The sequence below is a fragment of the Cyprinus carpio genome, chromosome B16 (genome assembly GCF_018340385.1).
Source record: "Cyprinus carpio isolate SPL01 chromosome B16, ASM1834038v1, whole genome shotgun sequence".
In the NCBI taxonomy this organism is placed as follows: domain Eukaryota; kingdom Metazoa; phylum Chordata; class Actinopteri; order Cypriniformes; family Cyprinidae; genus Cyprinus; species Cyprinus carpio.
Genome location: NC_056612.1, coordinates 9,644,978 through 9,663,720, shown reverse-complemented (window position 1 = coordinate 9,663,720; position 18,743 = coordinate 9,644,978). Strand labels below are relative to the sequence as shown.

The 18,743-nt window shown below is 35.0% G+C and overlaps 1 protein-coding gene across 2 annotated transcripts; it reads right to left on the bottom strand.

Moving 5' to 3' along the window:
- Positions 1–1,760: 1,760 nt before the first annotated feature.
- LOC109062486 (carcinoembryonic antigen-related cell adhesion molecule 5-like) lies at positions 1,761–15,436 on the bottom strand. Of its 2 annotated transcripts, none has more exons than XM_042740584.1 (11): positions 15,268–15,436; positions 13,443–13,745; positions 7,872–8,150; positions 7,469–7,732; positions 7,099–7,371; positions 5,825–6,073; positions 5,259–5,534; positions 4,924–5,175; positions 2,974–3,249; positions 2,644–2,874; positions 1,761–2,566 (listed from the first exon to the last, which is right to left on the bottom strand). In XM_042740584.1, exons 1-11 carry the CDS (start codon positions 15,314–15,316, stop codon positions 2,466–2,468), a joined length of 2,553 nt encoding a protein of 850 aa, XP_042596518.1. In that variant the 5' UTR covers positions 15,317–15,436; the 3' UTR covers positions 1,761–2,465. The 2 variants fall into 2 exon arrangements, with proteins under 2 accessions (XP_042596518.1, XP_042596519.1); XM_042740585.1 differs by having other exon boundaries at positions 1,761–2,554; positions 15,268–15,433.
- Positions 15,437–18,743: the final 3,307 nt, after the last annotated feature.

The following is an 18,743-nucleotide window of genomic DNA, read 5'->3' as shown; positions in this document are numbered from 1 at the left end:
AGGTCTCCTTTGAACTGAACTGAACAGTTATAAATGTGATATGGTAAGAATAAAAAGAAAAAATCTGCGAGGGGTCATATCAAAGTTTGAATTGCAAAGGAGGCAAAATAATGGCTTTCTTTTCCCAAATTGCTGCAACCCTCATCACAAATCTTGGCAGTTCCCAGTAAATGAGATGCTGTCAACTTTTCATTCACTCTTCCATTTCTAAATTTCTATCCAACAAGTTGGGGCATAATCAGATGTGGCTTTTGAGCCCCAGAAATCAGAGCTTTGTCGTATAAATACTGTGTAACCCTAGATTTGAACACAGAGTTCTCTTGAAAAGCAGGAGTCTTGAAGACTTAAAAGCATTCTTTTAGACAACGTTTCTCATTTTCTGACTAAGCGCTGGTGATAACAATGAACTTCCAAGTGCTTCTGCTGGTCTTTACTGTGGTGATTGCCACTAACATCAACTGTCAAGGTAAATATATATATATATATATATATATATATATATATATATATATATACACATATATATATATATATATATGAATACATTTACACCATGCTATATGTAATTTTCTGTTGTAATATTTTGTGTTATTTTTATATTGCGTTAGTTTGCTGTCATATTACAAAACAACATTTTACTGTTAAATCCTGTATTATAATACATTTGAATAAATTTAGTTTTAAAGAAGTAAAATTCTATGTATAGTTTATACAAGTTTTGATGTTTCTATATACTCCTTTATTGCAGCACAACCTCAGCTAGGAGATTCAAATAAATCTCCAATGGTCAAACGTCATGTCATATCCAGGCAACAGGGCAAGACATGTAACTGCATTGGTATGTGATTATAGTCTTTCTCTATCTAAACTGTTACAGAAAGTTGAATTTTTTGAAACCTATATAAGAGTGGTCACCATGGCAACAAATGATTTAAAAATAACATTTCGATGAATCACAACATATTATTTTCTTAAACATTAATTAACATTTACTGATGATCCTTGCAATTCTGTAGAAAACACTTTATTTTATGTGTTGCAGTAGTCAAATGTCTCTTGTTGTGCTTCTTAAAATGTGATGTAGGTTTTGGTTCAGAAATTCTCTAACAGTATGTGCTGCCCAAATATAATGCTTTGTAGTCTTTTTAAAAGTATTTACTGTATTAAATTAAAGAGTCTTAGTCATTTTGATTGATGTGTTGTTTTCCATAGGGAGAAGAAATGCACTGGAGCAGAACTACTGTCCCTGTGAGCTGCAACGTCAATATAGTGAGTCACGCAACCTGTATTTAAACAGACAATTTTGTTTGTTTATGTTAAACATATCCGGTAATGCGACACTGAGTCAAAAGAAAGCTTTTAAAATAATTGTACAAAAGTTACTAGCTTTTCTGGAAGTTATAATACATACATCTCTTTTGTTTTATTTTCAGGAATGCTCAGTAAAGAGCAGAAAGATGTGTGCCTAAAAAAGAGGATTTCAACATTTAAAAAATGCCAACAGTTGACTGGAGGAAACAGGAAGGAGAAAAAAGGCATCAGTATGCCGATTTAACTCACAGTCACTATACTCACCAACTATACATCCCCATAATTTTAAACATGTACTTATTACATCGTATCTTAAGTAGTGTATACTGAACTATTTTTGTATCTCTTATATTCAATAACATTTATTCTAGTCAATGTTCTACATCCAGGTTTTACAATTAAGGAAAAAAGTACATACTGGAAAAAGACTTTAAAAATAAAGAGAGAAATTAATTTGAAGAGTTTACTTTTATTTGGTCTATAAATAAAGTGTCCAACATTTCACATGTTTTGATCTTTTAAATAACTGTAAAATGCATTTATAATTTGGAAATAATCACACACAAGGCATATAATATTTATATAAGAAAACATCTTACTATTGTGAGATATAAGACATTTGGGAAGCAAACAGAAAGGTAATTTGGATAATTGGTCATCCTGATATAATTTGCCTATATTTGCCTGAATTTGGTGTAATTAGTTTTTCCAGATAGAGAGTTAAAACCAGAGCTACAAGTCAGAAAAGAAACCAGAATTTATTGATTTCAGCAGATTTAATTATAGCATTCATTTCTTAAATTACTGTCCAATTAATGACAGTAATAAATGTACGAAAGATATATCTTTTAGAAGATAAATATACTGTATAAGCAAATAATGTAGTATGATTAATTAAAATGTATGACTGTTAAAATGTAATCCTTTTTTTTTTACATTGTATTTGCCAAAAGAGTGTTCGGTTGATAAATGCTCATACCTGTCTTTACATGATGTTTAAATATGTTTGAAAATTAAGAAGCAGCTCCACTAATCTGGGCTGAACGATCTTGCCAGTGCAATTTTGTCTTGCTGCTTTTAAGTGATAAATGTACCCACAAGCCTCATTCTGGCCTCACAGACAGATGGCATGTTCACAGCAATATATAATAGTATTAGAGCCATTCATCCAGCACAGGGATCAGCAGAATGAGCAGAGCCGTCAACATCACACTTGCCTGGACACTGACAGCAGCGTCAGGGTCTGGAGTAAAGACAGAGGAAATGATGATCTGTTATTAGGTTACTTCAAAAAACGTGTAAACATGTGTATGAATTTGGGCTAATGCTCACAATTGACAACTTGGCTGGCTTGGAGTGTGATATTGGTCCATGGGTTTTTGGCCACACAGGTGTAATTGCCGCCAAAGATAGATTTTATGGGAAGTACTATGGAAGAAACATTTCCCACTGTGTTGTTTTCGAGGATCCAGTGATACACAGCCGGTGGCTGAGACTCTGCCAGACATGTCAGGACAGGGGGAATCCCATTGGTTACAGTGATCTGCACACTATGTGGTCCAACTGCCCAATAAACACACAGAGCTTTAGTTCATGAAAAATAAAAGTCTTTTGAAGTCAGATATATATCAAAGTAATTTACAGATGTTTTATATTACTCACAGATGACTGCAAGATTGTATGGTTGACTGAAATGCTGTCTCACTGAGTTGGAAGCGACGCACTGGTATCGCCCGTTATCAGCGGGCTGCAAGGCTTTGATGGTCACAGTGGTGTTATCTGCTGAAAATGTAACTCTGTCTGATGGCTGGAAATTCTGGTTGTTTTGAAGCCAGTGGAGTCTGTTGTAGGCTCCCGTAACATTACAGGTGAGCCGCAGGCTTTGGGAAGCCAGTGGAAAAGGAGGATCGGCGGTGACGTCCACTTTCACAATGGCTTCTATGGAGTGTACAATATTAAACTAGTCACTCACCTTGTGGACACATGAGGACAAAAATACTTGAACAACATTTCCAGAACTGCTCTGAGAGTCACTTCATGAGCATTTGGTAACCATTTTTTTTTTGTGTAAATATATTCTTATAATTCATTATAATTTTAGAATTTTATTTGTGTTAAAGTATACTCATCAAAATAAAAGTTTGGTTTAACTTGGTAACCTTTCAGAAATACATTACTATTGTTCAGTAGAAAGGTTGTTATAGATTATAGTACAGGCGACCCCCCGCTCTGCACATTTTGTGTGTTTCTCTTATAGCTTGAGATGTTTGTTCTATTCGACCGTAAGTGCCCTGCGAAGTGGACATCACAGGATATTCCGGCATGATTCCAGTTCGAAGCGAGCGTATATGTTCCATTTAAAGGTCATTAAAGTGTACGAGATGTGAATTTAAATTGTGTTTATTTACAGATGCATTTTTGTCACACTCTAGTAAGTTTTGTCTGTGTTTGAAGACGCTGCAGGCCGTGGCATAGCGATAATATGTGAATGAATGTTTCGAAGAGGTAAACTTCAGCAGATTTCCCCTGCTCAGGGAGTAGGGAGCAATGAACACTCTGTAGGGACCATGTCAATGGGTACACAGTTCATGCACGGAGCTCACTTCTAACGAGCTGATTATCTGAATCAGGTATGTTAACTGAGACATGCAAAATATGCAGAGCGGGGGGTCACGAGGACTAGAATTGAGAACCGCTGCAGTAGCCCGCTGCTGTTCAATTTTCATTAATTAAAAGGTCAATTAAATGAATGTTTTATGTCTTTAAAAAAACTGTAAATACACAACACAGGATTTCTGAGGGGGAAAAATCATAAGGCTATTGTAAGAAGAATCTTCAATTATAGACATGCTAAAACATAACAATAAAACATAATTTTTGTTAAACTTTTAATAATTTGATGTTAAAATGTTTAAGTTTCATGATTTTAATTAATAAGACATGCTTAGTATTATTATATTTAGATGATTTTTGATAAAAAAAAAAATCAAAAAACCAAAAGTAAGCCTAGGGGAAACACTGAATGATTATTAGTTTGCAGACTGTACTGACTGTGAAGCTATAAACTACTATGTAGTCTCTACTGAACTGATGAGACAGTTATTTTTACTGAATCAAAAAAAATAAAAAAATAAAAAAAATAATACAGTGCAGTCAGTGTAGTCTGATTCCCAGAAACAAATGAGTCTGATGAGCCAGTACTTTTTACTGAATCTAAACATATAGTCCGACCAGTGTAGCTTGATTCCCAGAAAAAAATGACTCTTATGAGATGGTTCTTTTTAGTAAATCAAAAAAATACAGCATGACCAGCACTGGACATGCTGTATGTTCATGATTTTCAGACCTAATGTCTCTCTTGAGATGGTTCTGCATTGCCACCAGGGTTTTAGGAGTCTTCAAATATATGACTCTTAAGAGTTGGTTCTCTGAACCAGTCTTTCAAACAGATGCCCTGGATAATTTGCCACATTTGTAGAGAGAGAATTTCATTATTACTTAAGCAAAATGTATATAACTTTTTCAAATGATTCCTTTCAATATGTATATGAAAAATACAATTTGATCCTCAAAGAACATGAAAAGACATCCCTGTAAGAAATTACAGCTTACCAATTACAGTTAACTCCAGTGATGCGCTGCTGCTGCCGCCTGTGATGTTATTGAAGGCCATGCAGGTGTATTGTCCACTACTGGTTAGTGAGAGAGCTGCTTTCACAAACACTGGACCATCTCCTACCTTTAAATTGTTGTAGAACCAGCTATATTGACTATGAGGACGAGAGACTGCAGAACACCTGAAAGTCACATTGGACCCCATCTCTGCCATTCTTGGGCCAGCAACTTCCGTGTTCCATGGACCATCTGAAAGATGCCATATACATTGAAAATGATTCTCATGAACATAGATTCAGTGGACGTGTTACAAATATATCTGTGTTACTCACAGGTGACCATCAGGTCATAGGCAGGGCTAGTCATGTGGCTGACAGAGTTACTTGCTTCACACTGATAATTTCCATCATCATTGAGATTTAGACTTTGGAAGCTCAAGGTGGAGTTGTTATTGGAGAAAGTGATTCCATTGTAAGGATAAAGGAACATGCTATTCTTCATCCACTGAATGTGTTCAACATCTCCTGAGGCAGTGCAGGTCAGAGTGAATGGCTGATTGAATACTGGTTGCTGATTGCCCGCATTTACAATCACATGGCTGACTGGATCTAAAATGTAGACAGAAAAAAAATAAGACAGATTACATCACTTAAAGGGATAGTTCACTCAAAAATTTTAATTTAGTCATCATTTACTCCCTCTTATGCCAATCCAAACATGTACAGTATGCATTTCTTTATTCTGTAAAGCACAAAAAATATTTAGAAAAAAACTTGACCTTTTGATATTACTCTATGTAAGAACTCAACAGATGTGCTGACCTGCCTGTTGAACAACCACATTTATAAACTATTCATACACTACAGTAAATACAATATTTGAAAGCATAACAACTCACATATTAAAGTTAACTCCAGTGATACATTGCTGCTGCTGCCTGTGATTTCATTGGAGGCCATGCAGGTGTAGCGTCCACCACTATCCGGTGAGAGAGCTCTAGTTAATACTGGACCCTCTCCCACCTTTGTGACGTTTAAAAACCAACTGTATCGACTTGGTGGGTGAGAGTCAGCAGAACAGCTGAAGGTCACATTTTGTCCTACAACTCCTACAATTGGACCAGACATGGTTGTGTTCCATGGACCATCTGATAAGACACAGACATAGATTTCTCACTTTCTGCTCAGTTACATTCGAAAGTGTTGCTTACGAAAACAAAACCCAGCAGCTAGGTATATTAGAAAAAAAAAAAAAAAAAAAATAAAAAAAAAAAATAAATATATATATATATATATATATATATATATATATATATATATAGATATATATATATATATATATATATATAAATATATACTATATATATATATATAATAAATATATATATATATATATATATAGATATATATATATATATATATATATATATATATATATTATATATAATATATATATATATATATATATAATATATATATATATATATAAAGTGTAATTAATGTAAAATAGTAAATCAAATATTTAATGTGCATGTACATGTTTTAGTTCAATAACGGACAAACCGACAGACAAAATCAAATACCAGTGTCCCATTTAGAGTATAAATTATAAAATACTATGGATTCAAATTAAATGATTCAACTCAATTGGCCTATATAGGTTATGAAGTCCAACACTTATTCACTTTTATTTGTTCCCCACTAAATAATGTTTTTTTTCCACTAAAAATTAAGATTTTATAAAATAATTGTGCACTCATGATTTTTCTAAAGTTAACTTTTGCTACTGAATTATCCACTAACGTATTTTATAATCGTATTTTTGTCAAAGATTATGATATATTTTTTGCCGTTTGTTATTTTTTCTTTATAAGAAAGTTGTCTATATTTAGTATTATATGTTACACAAAAGAGTGATAATCAGTTCAACACACATTGAGGTAGAGAAATTCTACGCTGGTATCGTTTCAATATCGGTATCGGACCAGGATTGGTTCTGAAAAAGTGGCATTGAGCCACCCCAAAGCATAACCATTCAATAAATGTGTAGAGATGACCTTTCATGTCCATTTATCTATAGTCAAGAGAAAAATTAAAGGTGGGAGGACATCTTACCCCATCTTAATCTGTAAAATAACAAGAAACATGGATGTTCTGGAAACATCATACTCACAGTTGACCATAAGATTGTAGGCCTTGCTGGTTATGTTGCTGACAGCATTACTAGCAGCACACTGGTACAGTCCATCATCACTAAGACCGAGACGGTAAAAGCTCAAGGTTGAGTTGTTATTGAAGAAAGTGATCATATCATTGGCACCCAGGTATGTTCCATTCTTCATCCAATGAATGGAGTCCACTGGCCCCACAACATTACAGCTTAGATTAAAAGCATTGCCTTCTACTGGAGACCCTGCTGGATTCACAGTCACTGACAATATTGGATCTAAATAAAGAAAAAAATGTATTTGAGATAAAAACATTATCACAAAAACAATTATTAGAAATTTATAAAAACATATTTTGTATACGTGTGTTCTCACCAACTACTTTAATGTTTTTTATCACTGCAACAGAACGGAGCGTGACTGCATTTTTGGCAACGCAGGCGTACTGTCCACTTATGTTCTGAGTTGTGTTTCTAAGGTTATAACTTGAACCAGAGACATTCAGATGAATGCCGTTGTACATCCAGTAGAAAGAAGCTGTCGGTTTGGAGTCAGCAGAACATGACAGAAAAATGTCTGAACCAGAAATGTATGCCTCTTTCTCTGGCAAGGCTGTCACTGTCAGGTTACTGGGCCCATCTAAACATAAAACCAATTCATTTGAGCTTTTGAAACATGAATTAGGCGCTCAGTTATTGTCAGCTGCCCATCCATACACTTTGAAGGAATCCTACTTTACTGCTATAATGAAATCATCATTGTGTGCTGTCATACTCACAGCTTATGTTTAGATTCGTTTGATTAGTCTCTACTTTGCTGATGTTGTTTTCCACAAGACACTTGAACGGGCCTTCATCGTAGCGCATCACACCATTGATGAAGAGCTCTCGTCCACCGTTCCTGAGCTCAACTCTTCCTCCTGCTGTGACTATAGAGCTTCTGTTCTGCCACGAAAACCACAGTGGCGTTCCGCTGGCATTGCAGGTGAACGTCACGGTGTCGTTAAACTCCACCAAGTTTGTCATGTTAACAAATGAGGTTACATTACTGACAGGTTCTAGAAGTCAACAGAAAATGTTTAGTGCAAAAGTTTAAAGTACATTACATGTTTAATGAGCTTTTAAAATCCATTAGCATCCCCTCAACTGTGTAATATTTTGGACTTGTTCACTTCAGAGCTGCTGTCTTAGCTAACAGGTTAATGTTAGCACATTTAAGGTATTATTATTCAAAGAACATTAAGCAATCACGAGGCAAATATAGGTGTTGTAATATTACATTACAAATTTGCTTTTTGAAACTAAGTAACTTTACATAAGCAAAAGTTAATTGGATTGTGTGCTCAAATGTTTGTTTTGTAATCACCCTCATTTAAAATGTGTGTACAAAGTACAGCACATTACTCTGAGATCCAGTAGATAATGCTGGTAAAATAGCCAAAGATGATTGTAGTTTTTTTTTCTGTCTATCTGTTGTTTTGGTTTAACAATGGTCTTTATATTATTTTATCATTAAAAGCTAAGAATTAATAAAATCTCATTGTCAAATTTACGGTTTTGCTGAACCTTGCTAAGCTGCTACCTTGATTAGGCTATTGTATGATATTTTGAATGTTAAATGATTCAGTGGTCACATAAGGGAGCAGTCTGCAAAACATTGAATATGCAGTAGATTATCAGGCCTCAAGAAGATACTTTGAACATTTGAACATAGTCCAAATAAATTGAACTGTGAGGGTTACATTGCATTTAAATAAGCATTTAACCCTAAGAATCCTTTATGTGTGTTTCTTAAAGAAAACATAACAAGAAGTAAAGTACATTAAATTTTACCTAGAACATAAGAAACATTTAATAAAACTCAAGAAATCTTATATATAGATTATATTATAATTATATATATATATTATATATATAATCTTATATATCTTAGATATATAAGGGCTGTCAGTCGATTAAAATTTTTAATCTAATTAATAACATGATGTGTCGATTAATAAATCTAATTAATCGCAAAATAAATGTGACTGTGAAAATACCCACAAAAGATTATTTAAAGCTTTTTTTTTCTTTTTTTTTTTGTTAAATGAGAAAGTATCAAGTAGACATTACAAATTGTAGCTTTAGAAATAAATATTTAATTTGATTCAACATAAAATGTATAGGCTATACATAAACATTTAGGCTTCAACAGCCTAACATAAACTATGGAACATAAAAGAAGATAATTTGAGAAACATCTCAGTTATTCATACACACTCAGAAAGTCATTCACACACACTCAGATAGTCATTGGTAACCAAAACAGTTTTGTTACCAACAGTCATCAAAATATCTTATTTTATGTTCCACAAAAGAAAGGTTTGAAACAACGTAATGATGAGTAAATGATGACAGAATTTTTTTTTTTTTTTTTTTTTTTTTTGGTGAACTATCCCTTTAATGTTTTTATTATTATTATTATTATTATTATTATTATTATTTAAAGGTGCAATAGGTGATTGTCTTAAGTAACATTTTTTGTTATGCTGGTTGAAAGTCTCTTCACATCCCGATAGCAATCATTAAGTTAAGTTGTCTAAATGTATTTATCTGTATTTATATATTCTATGGAAGGCGTAGGACCAAGAAATGTTCATCCAATCAAACTAAAGTTAGAATTTTCTAAGATCTTCCACTGCACCCTTTAATGAAATGAAACTGTAAATAAGAAACTAAATCTGCCAGCCGGTGGCAGTAATGTATTCATTTGATTCATTTAGGCTGAATAATTTAGGAATGAAGTACTGTAAATGAGTTAAAGAATGGGCCTTTGAATCATTATTTATTCACCAGATTCATTCAAAACGTGGACTCTTTCAGAAACTAAACACTGCTGTGTTGCTCAGAGACGTGCAACAATTCTGCTTTGGCTTTAAAGGGGTCATCAGATGCCCATTTTCCACAAGTTGATATGATAGGGTTTTAATGATAAGTCTATAACATACTTTGGTTATAATTTCTCAGTGGTAATGTAAAACAACACCCTTTTACGTTGTCAAAATCAGCTCTGTTTTCAGCCAGCCGTTTTAGTCCATGCTCCTTTAAATGCTAATGAGCTCTGCTCACCCCGCCCCTCTCTTCCAAGGGGTGACAAGCAGACTGTAAACTTCAGCCACAGCACTTGCTAACTAGCACAATATTTTTATTTATAAGTTTATTTGTATAGGGACAGTACAAAAAAAAAATCCCAGTCAAAACTGGAGAATATGTATTGCCCATTGAGAGTATAGCAAAAGCTAATTTGCATCTTAGGTCCCTAGAAAGGCTTTTATTAAGAAAGACGATTTGCAAAGATTCATATAAAACCCTTATACTCATTTCTTCTGTAGATGAATCTGGATCACGAATGATTTGCGCGAACATAGATACATTTAGGCAGATCGGGGGACACATTCCCTTCAAAAACTAAAGTAACGTTAATCCACTGTGTCTTCAGTGGCTCAGATCCCAGATAGCAGAATTCCTGAGGCCCAGATCAGGCACACACCTTACACTTTCATCTGGCCCACATTCCACGTGAAATGATCCCAGACAGCAAGCAGTTTAGGCCCAGAACTGGCCCACATCTGCACTAAACAAACTGCTTTGTTTACCAAATTTGGGCCACAAGCAAGCCAAAGGAAGGCCCAATATCAGCCATGAATAAACCAAATGAAGCAGAACTGGCCCAAATCTGGGCCACATTGATTTTAATTCTGGCCCAGATCTAACACCTTGCTCTGGCCCACATACTGTTTAGAATGTCGTCCCCTTGAAATTATAAGGTTCTATCTGATATTTTTGTCAAAATTGAGTTATTCACATATTCGTATTCTGTGTCAACAAATTTACATTATGTGATAGATTTTTTTAATGTTGTGTACATTATGGGACTTTTTATTTAAAAAACAATAAGGTTCTATCTACACAGTCGAATGGAACACAAAAACTTTGAAGCTCAATATCTCAAAACTACTCAGAATGCAGATAGAACCTTATAATTCCAAGTGGACATGATGGCATTTGTGTGGACCACTCCTGTTTGCCAGATTTGGGCCTTAAAGGGTTAGTTCACCCAAAAATGGAAATTATGTCATTAATGACTCACCCTCATTTCGTTCCAAACCCGTAAGACCTCCGTTCATCTTCGGAACACAGTTTAAGATATTTTAGATTTAGTCCGAGAGCTTTCTGACCCTCCATTGAAAATGTACGGTATACTGTCCATGTCCAGAAAGGTAATAAAAACATAATCAAAGAAGTCGAAGATGAACGGAGGTCTTACGGGTTTGGAACGACATGAGAGTGAGTCGTTAATGACATAATTTCCATTTTTGGGTGAACTAACCCTTTAAGTAAGCCTTAGCATTGCCACGTCTAAGCCAACCAAATAAACCAAAACTGGCCCTAATGTGGACCACAGTTAATTTTTTTTGGTCTTCCCCACATTCCTCATGTGGTCCACATGCTGCACAGAATGGTGGCATTTTGGCAGTGGTCCACAAGCAGGCCAATGCACAGCCACATTTAGCTAGTAATGAAACAAATAAACCATAAACATACATTATCTGGGCCACACTAAGCCTAAGCGAGTTATGCATCAACAATATTCAACATATTCTAAAGAGAAATTAAAAAATGTCCTCCCTTAATGTTCAAATAAGTTCCAGAAACGTAGGTCTTTTCGCTTGGTTGTTTCCTTATAAAAGTCCAGAAATTTGTTAAGTCTTTCGTCAGGTGTCTTTTTTTAATTATGTGATGTTTTTAAAGACGTTGCTGTCTTGCTGCCAGCCAATCACTGCATTGCTGATCGTGGTTTCGAGTATGGATACATAATCCTTTTAAACAAACCCATGAACACGCAATTATCTCAGATAACTCAATCCAGCCATACTAATCACCAACAACAGGTGCGTTCGAAGAACCGAGTTAGCCAGATCCAGATTAGCGCGATGATATCATCTTGGATGTGACATTTCATCTCGGATGTAATAAGCGACGTACGAAGAACGGACCCCAGACAAACTCAAAGTGAACATAAGTACTCAGTCCAAACAAGAATAATTAACTATAGGCACACCTGAACAGAATAATACAGTCAACACAAGGGAAATGGTGCAAAAGCAAAGCAAAGTCTAAATTAACAGAAACCGTGACAGTTAGCTATCATTATAGTGCACTTCTGTTTTTACGTTTTCTGTTTTTTATGTTCTCTCTCAATATTTTCTGTTTTAAAACTGCCATCAAAAACATGTTTCAAAAAATAAATTGCTGGGTATGTAGCCTTCTTAAAACTCGTATCCAGATCACCCTGCATCAGTTAACTGTGTTGCATCCTACTAAAAGTAGCCAAATTCTATTAGACCATATTTACAATTTAAAACTTCCATTTCAATTAGCCAGTGTCAAGTGCTACATCCAAACCAGAAGTGGCCCTCATCTGTTTAATAATATATGGGGCATATTTGCCATGTCAAATGTGGGGCATTTGTAGATAATGCCACATTTTTTGCCCACATTTGTTTGCACTATCCGGCCCCTGCATCTGAGTCGACACAATGGCGGACAGCTTACAGCTCGCTCAGGGCGGGTCTAAGGTAAGACGGCCTTGTCAATCAACTATCGCGGGAGCGGCCTGTGCAGAACTACGTCATTCTGACAGGAATCTCAGAACAGCCTGATTTGAGAAAGGGGATTTTAAAAAAGGGATTAAAAAAAAAAACACTGGGTGGATTTTTATCATTATAGGGTGGATGTGTACACATACTTCCAACACATATTTATGTTCAAACAACATGTAAAGTGAATTTTGCATCCGATGACCCCTTTAAAGGTAATATCTGCAAAATTGAGCAAAAACTCATACAGGGGTATTTTTTTTTCTGCACCAGTAACTTGAATTTTAGGGCATAACTGCATTTATGGAATTGTAGCCCTGCATCATATTTGTCAACAGTCAACTGTAAATGTAAGATGACGTACAGGTCTGGGGACAGGGCCAGTGAGTTATCTGTGTTACAATATTTTAATCGCGTTATTTTTTTCCGAATTAATTAAGTTAACATATTGAACTGACAGCCCTAATATAATTATAAAAAAAAGTGTTGCACATGATAACATCCAAATGTGAACAGTGAACCTAAAAAAAAGTTCTGTGGCTAATTTTTACTAATCTTTACAATCTAGGCAGTTCATGCAATGACATTTTAGGACAAGTAACTTAAATTCTGGGAATACATTTTCTTAAGAAGATGAATTGAAGTTTTTAAAGTTCTGTGAATATTTAATTTTTACAGTGTGTAGGATAAGAGAATCTTTTTTTAACTTACCCTGAACATCTAATGTCATTTCTGCTCGTGCTTTGATCGGTGTAAATGCTTCTAATACATACAGGCCAGAATTCCTCAGAGTCACTGACGATAAGGTGAGCTGATATGTAGAATTGTTAAATTCTGTTCCATTTTGAAGGCTAGTTCCCTGAATCATGTTCCCTTGGTACCACATGAACAATGTACTAGGTCCAAATAACCAGAGCCCAACTGTAATGGTCCCAGTGTCATTCACACTTATAGTGACATTGGTCCCAACAGCCACAGGGTTTTTTGATGGAACCAGGAACACTGCATAAAGACCTAGTAGAGACAGGAGTGGCAGTCAGTTTCATTTTGAATATATGAAGAAAACTTTCAACTCTTAATAAGCTGTTTCATAACTTGGATGGGACCAAGTCTACTGATTTACATTTGGCCTTTGCATATTCGTTGCTCGTTTCCATCTAGTACTAGAAAAAAGTTTTCATGTTCATGTTTATCTTCTTGCTTGTAAAAGGACACGCAGTCACAGCAAAATGATCAAGTGAGTATTGAGTACAACCAATGAACAACATATATTTAAAATGTAATTATGTCAATTACCCTCTAAGCATTTTTTATCGCTAATGCACTCAAAAAAATGACTCTTTGGCTGAACATGATTCTTTCATGGACAGTGGTTCCACATGTTTGTACCATGTTATTTGGACTTGAATAAATCAAGTTATAAGGACATGTCTACTTTTAGTTGAGTTTACTCGGTTTGCTTTAGTTCATCCTACATGAAATATCTGAGTAGAGATAATATTTTACATCATGTAGAACCACTGTCCATGCAAGTTTAGCCAAAGTGTTATAAAAAACATTAGCAAGTAAGATATAACTTTTCTTTACACATGATGTTAGTTGTTTGCAGTTTAAGGATGTTTCTCATTAAAGTTGCTTTTTTTTAAATTAAGTATTTTAGACTTTCTTTTAACCAGGTCCTCAACCCAACCACAAGCTCCACACTTCACCACAATGGTAACTCGCACAAAATACACCAATATAAAGTCTTTTAAAATGCCCACATAATAGAGCATTAGACATGAAAAAAGTCTCCTTAGTTATCACATTTTACTAAAAACTGCATAAAATAACACTTTATTTCAACATTTTCTCTCCCCATATCCAGTCCTGTGCAAAGCATGATGGGAAGTGTAAAACTTATTTTGAGGTACTTGATTTGAAACATGTTCTTTCAAAATGAAAACTTTATGTTAAACCAACGAGTGACAGTTTTAAGTCAGTTTAACATGACACAATCATGTTGAAATGAAAAATAGCCAAAATGGCATTAATTCAACATGAATTGTTCAGGTAAAGTGAACAAAACTGAAAAATCATTTTTTTGAGTGTGTAATTTGTTTTCTATGTTTATGTAATTTTCTGTGTAATGTAATCTGAGCAATTTATTCTGAAAATGGTGTTAATGTCATTGTATCCACAAATGTACGTCTTCAAAAATAAATGTACAAACTACATTTTGTGTCGCGATCTAATACTGTCAGGAATCTGAGTAAAGTCAGATATAATATAAAAAGCTATTTGTTGCTCAGTACTTCTGATCATTTCCTAAATTTGACATAAACCTTCTTTTTAGGCAGAATTACAAGTAAAATCTGAAAAAATTCTGAAGATACTGAATTTAAAGATTTGATGAAAGTTAACTGTTGTGTCAAACAATTGCTGACTGGTAAATTTACATTAACACACAGTCTCCTTTCTGCATCGTTGTTTATGAAAAATAGGAAATTAGAATTGAATTTAAAAATATTAAAGGAAAATACAGTTGAATAATTACCTGGTGCACAGATTAAGGTGAAGAATATGGCGAGTACTTTATGTCCCATTTTGGAAATCCTATGAAAATTCTTCACTTCTTCCACAGACTTCAGACAAGTCTGCAACAAAATGGTATAATAGCTATAGCTATACTTTCATTCTGCTAATATTTACCTTGTTAATCAAATGGATAGGTTCACCAATGAATAAGCATGTGACAGAAAGTTACACACACCTTTTGTCGTCATCACACACATTCACATTGAGTGGAGGGTGTGTTTGTTGTGGTTGTGGTACCCAGATGACGTGCTAGTCACAAATTGAAGGTCATGTCATATGTATTTAAATAGTTCCTGGTGTTGTAAGAAAAGATTTGTGGTTAATAAAAAGTGTGGACACTAAGGGTTGATATTAACATGCAGTGACTCATTATGACAATTGAAGTTTGATGTTTTCTTTCAAAGCAGCTTTCAGCGTCACTCCTGGTTTCGAGTTCTGAGTGTGTACAGTACGTTTCCAGTATATCTAACTGTTTTATCTCAAGTGCAGAATCTAAACCAAACACATCATTGAAAAGCCATGTTTAACTACATTCTAAAAGATGACTTCATATTGATAAGAATTTTTATGCAGTAAACATAGTGAAGGATCATGAATCACTGTTTATTTTGCGATTATTTAAATGTGATAGCTCTCTTGTGACTTCCATGTTCAGAGCTGCACCCAAAGAAACATTTCCATATACTTGACCCATTAATAATAATAAAACGTTTTATAAATGAAATTTAGTCACTTATTGATCAGGGACTAATAACAATCAGACATAAACACAAATAAACTGGAAAAGCAGACAAGTACTGGTGTAAGATATCAATCCTTCGATTCCCTTGCTCTATGAGGGGTGGCAGGAAAGCTGGATCCTATATCTCGGGCCATAGACAGGGAAACCCCGGACAGATGGCCACTCCATCACAGATGACGCACATACACACACACACACACACACACACACACACACACACACACACACACACACACACACACACTGAGTCTGGGCAATTTACAGTCTTCAGTTCACCTAACCTGCTCGTCTTTGAAAGTGGGGGAGCAAACCCACATTGGCAACTACACACAGAATGTCTTCTGGCTCAGTCAGGACTCAAACCAGTGACTTTCGTTGACAATGCTACCCTATTAGTGTGATCCTCCTAATCATAAATTTGGAAATGTTAACAGTAGACAACTAAATCAAATAGTCATGTATTTATATGTAAAAATATCCCCAGGGTGATATACTACATATATTTGTTCATAAAATATATTAAGACAGGATAAGATGACACCTAACTCTACAACTCTACAAGCTGAGGAAGTAAATAATTAATATATATAAGGTGCACAGTGGCAAAAAAAAAAAAAAAAAAAAAAACAGGGAACATTTCTGTCACAGTGCTATTGTTCAAAAGTTTCTATTTGTCTGCTGCCTCTCCTGCTACACACCATGAGCAAACAGATCTGATGTTCTGTAATATGCACTCTTTGATGTTCTTGTGTTTTCTCTTATGTAGGCCTACTCTTTTCAGCTAAACCCCTGTTAAAATGAAGATCAGACATTCAGTCATGAATAAGCTATTAAACTTTTGATATCAGTGACTGACATATTTGCTCGATAATAAACATCGATTAGGCTTTTCACTGTCACTGTAAATGCATCGCTGCAGGGTCAGGTTTTTTTCTTTAATTTCACTAGTCATCAAAGGTATAGTTCACATTAAAATGAAAATTCTGTCATCATGTATTCACCATTATGCCATTCCAAGTCTATATGACTTTCCTTCTTGTGGAACATAAAAACAACAACAACAAAACTTAAGTGATAGAGGTTTGCAGTGACATGAGGGTGAGTAAATTGGGTCTTCTAGGCCTGTTTTGAAAGATAAACCCATTCACAGATTCAGAAAAATAGCGTGGCGGCTGCACCCTGGCTTGGGAGGACCAGCCTCACCTTTTTATGCTACAATGCACAATATTGTCTGGAAATGTTTGTCTACTTATGTTTGCATTTATATCGCAAGAATTCTCTAGAGACAAAGGCATCTGGTGGTTTTCTTTATCTGTACCTCAGAAGAGAGGCACGCAATGGCGTTTCAGATGTAATGCTCTCTGTGTAGAGGTTAAAAGGTTGGTTCTGTAATGCACACACAAGCAACAATGCAAACGGATGGGTGAGAGTATTGTGCTATTTGGTTTTCTGGAATGCTGATGCCCATCAGGCTACCTGCGTTCACGTCTGTCGCTTCACAGGCGCACTCTCTTGTTTACTGGCGCCAGCTTGAGTATAACTTCTTGTAGTGAAAATCAGAGTAGGCTACTGTTTTTGTTCAGTAGATATACTGTATATTGGTGCAGTGTTTGTTTTTTATGTCGATTATCCTATTAATTTTCATAATGGACCATTTTTCTTAGCGGAAGCTTTAAGAACATATACAGGTAAATTAAAAACAGGTCTATTCAAATAAATTTTCATGCCAATGTATTTGCTGAGTAGCTGGGTTAACAACAACATGCCTCTTTTCTAACAATGTTTTGCTAACGTTCCCATTAAGTTATGAAAAAGGTATTTCTAGAAGTTCTCTGAACACTCAAAACGTTCAGTTTTAAATTTGTTTTCAAATGTTTGTTGTTGTTTTTTGTTTATTTATGCGAACGTTAAGAGAATATTGTTTTATATTTTCCAAACATGACGGTACTTGCTGAACTGGTTTGGGGGGAAATCGCTCTCAGGATTGCTAGAAAGTTTCAGGCAGGATCGTTTGATCAGGAAAGTGCACCTTGAGGGCCAGATTAGAGAATCTCTGGTTTATAACTTTGCGAGAACCTTGCAAGAACATTATCCAAAGTTCTGAGAATGTTCTTTGTAAGCCACGATAATGTGTACTGTTCATGGCAAAATAATCCTTTTTTAGGGTACTATTCCTTACTTAAAGGATTCGCTTCCTTTATTAAGTTCAATAAAGTCTCTTATTTTTTTCAAAATGAGTGATTCTGAAAAGAAAAATCAGTATCAATAATCTGGTGTAGCTGTAATCTGTGAAGAAAAAAAAAAAAAACGGTTTTAATACTGGGATTGACACATAAACTGATTCAGTTCATTGGATCCAGTGAAGTAAACAAATGTCTAGTGAGTCCTCCAGAAATGTCATTATTTAATAATGTCCTCCAAAGCCCACACTGGTTATGCAACTATTGGCACATTAAATCGAATCTGTCTGAAATTCGGCACTGTCCAACAGGGTAAAATTAGGTCAACTTTAACAGACAATTGCATACAGTATACAGTTGTTTCAAGATTCAAGATTTTTATTTGTCATATACCTGGTTATATGGAGAGCATATGACAAGCAGTGTAACTCAGGTGTGTAAGTCAGGTCTGCTCCATGGACAGTGCAATTATTATAGAATGCAAACACCAGAAAATTCTACAGGTCCTTCTCA

Coding starts and splice junctions, on each gene's coding strand:
- LOC109062486 (XM_042740584.1), bottom strand. CDS start 15,316: ATGGGACATAAAGTACTCGCCATATTCTTCACCTTAATCTGTGCACCA. Junction 6,074..7,098: donor CTACAATCTTATGGTCAACT/GTGAGTATGATG, acceptor GTGTCTTATCAG/ATGGTCCATGGAACACAACC. Junction 3,250..4,923: donor ACTGGAGTTAACTGTAATTG/GTAAGCTGTAAT, acceptor TACACTCCATAG/AAGCCATTGTGAAAGTGGAC.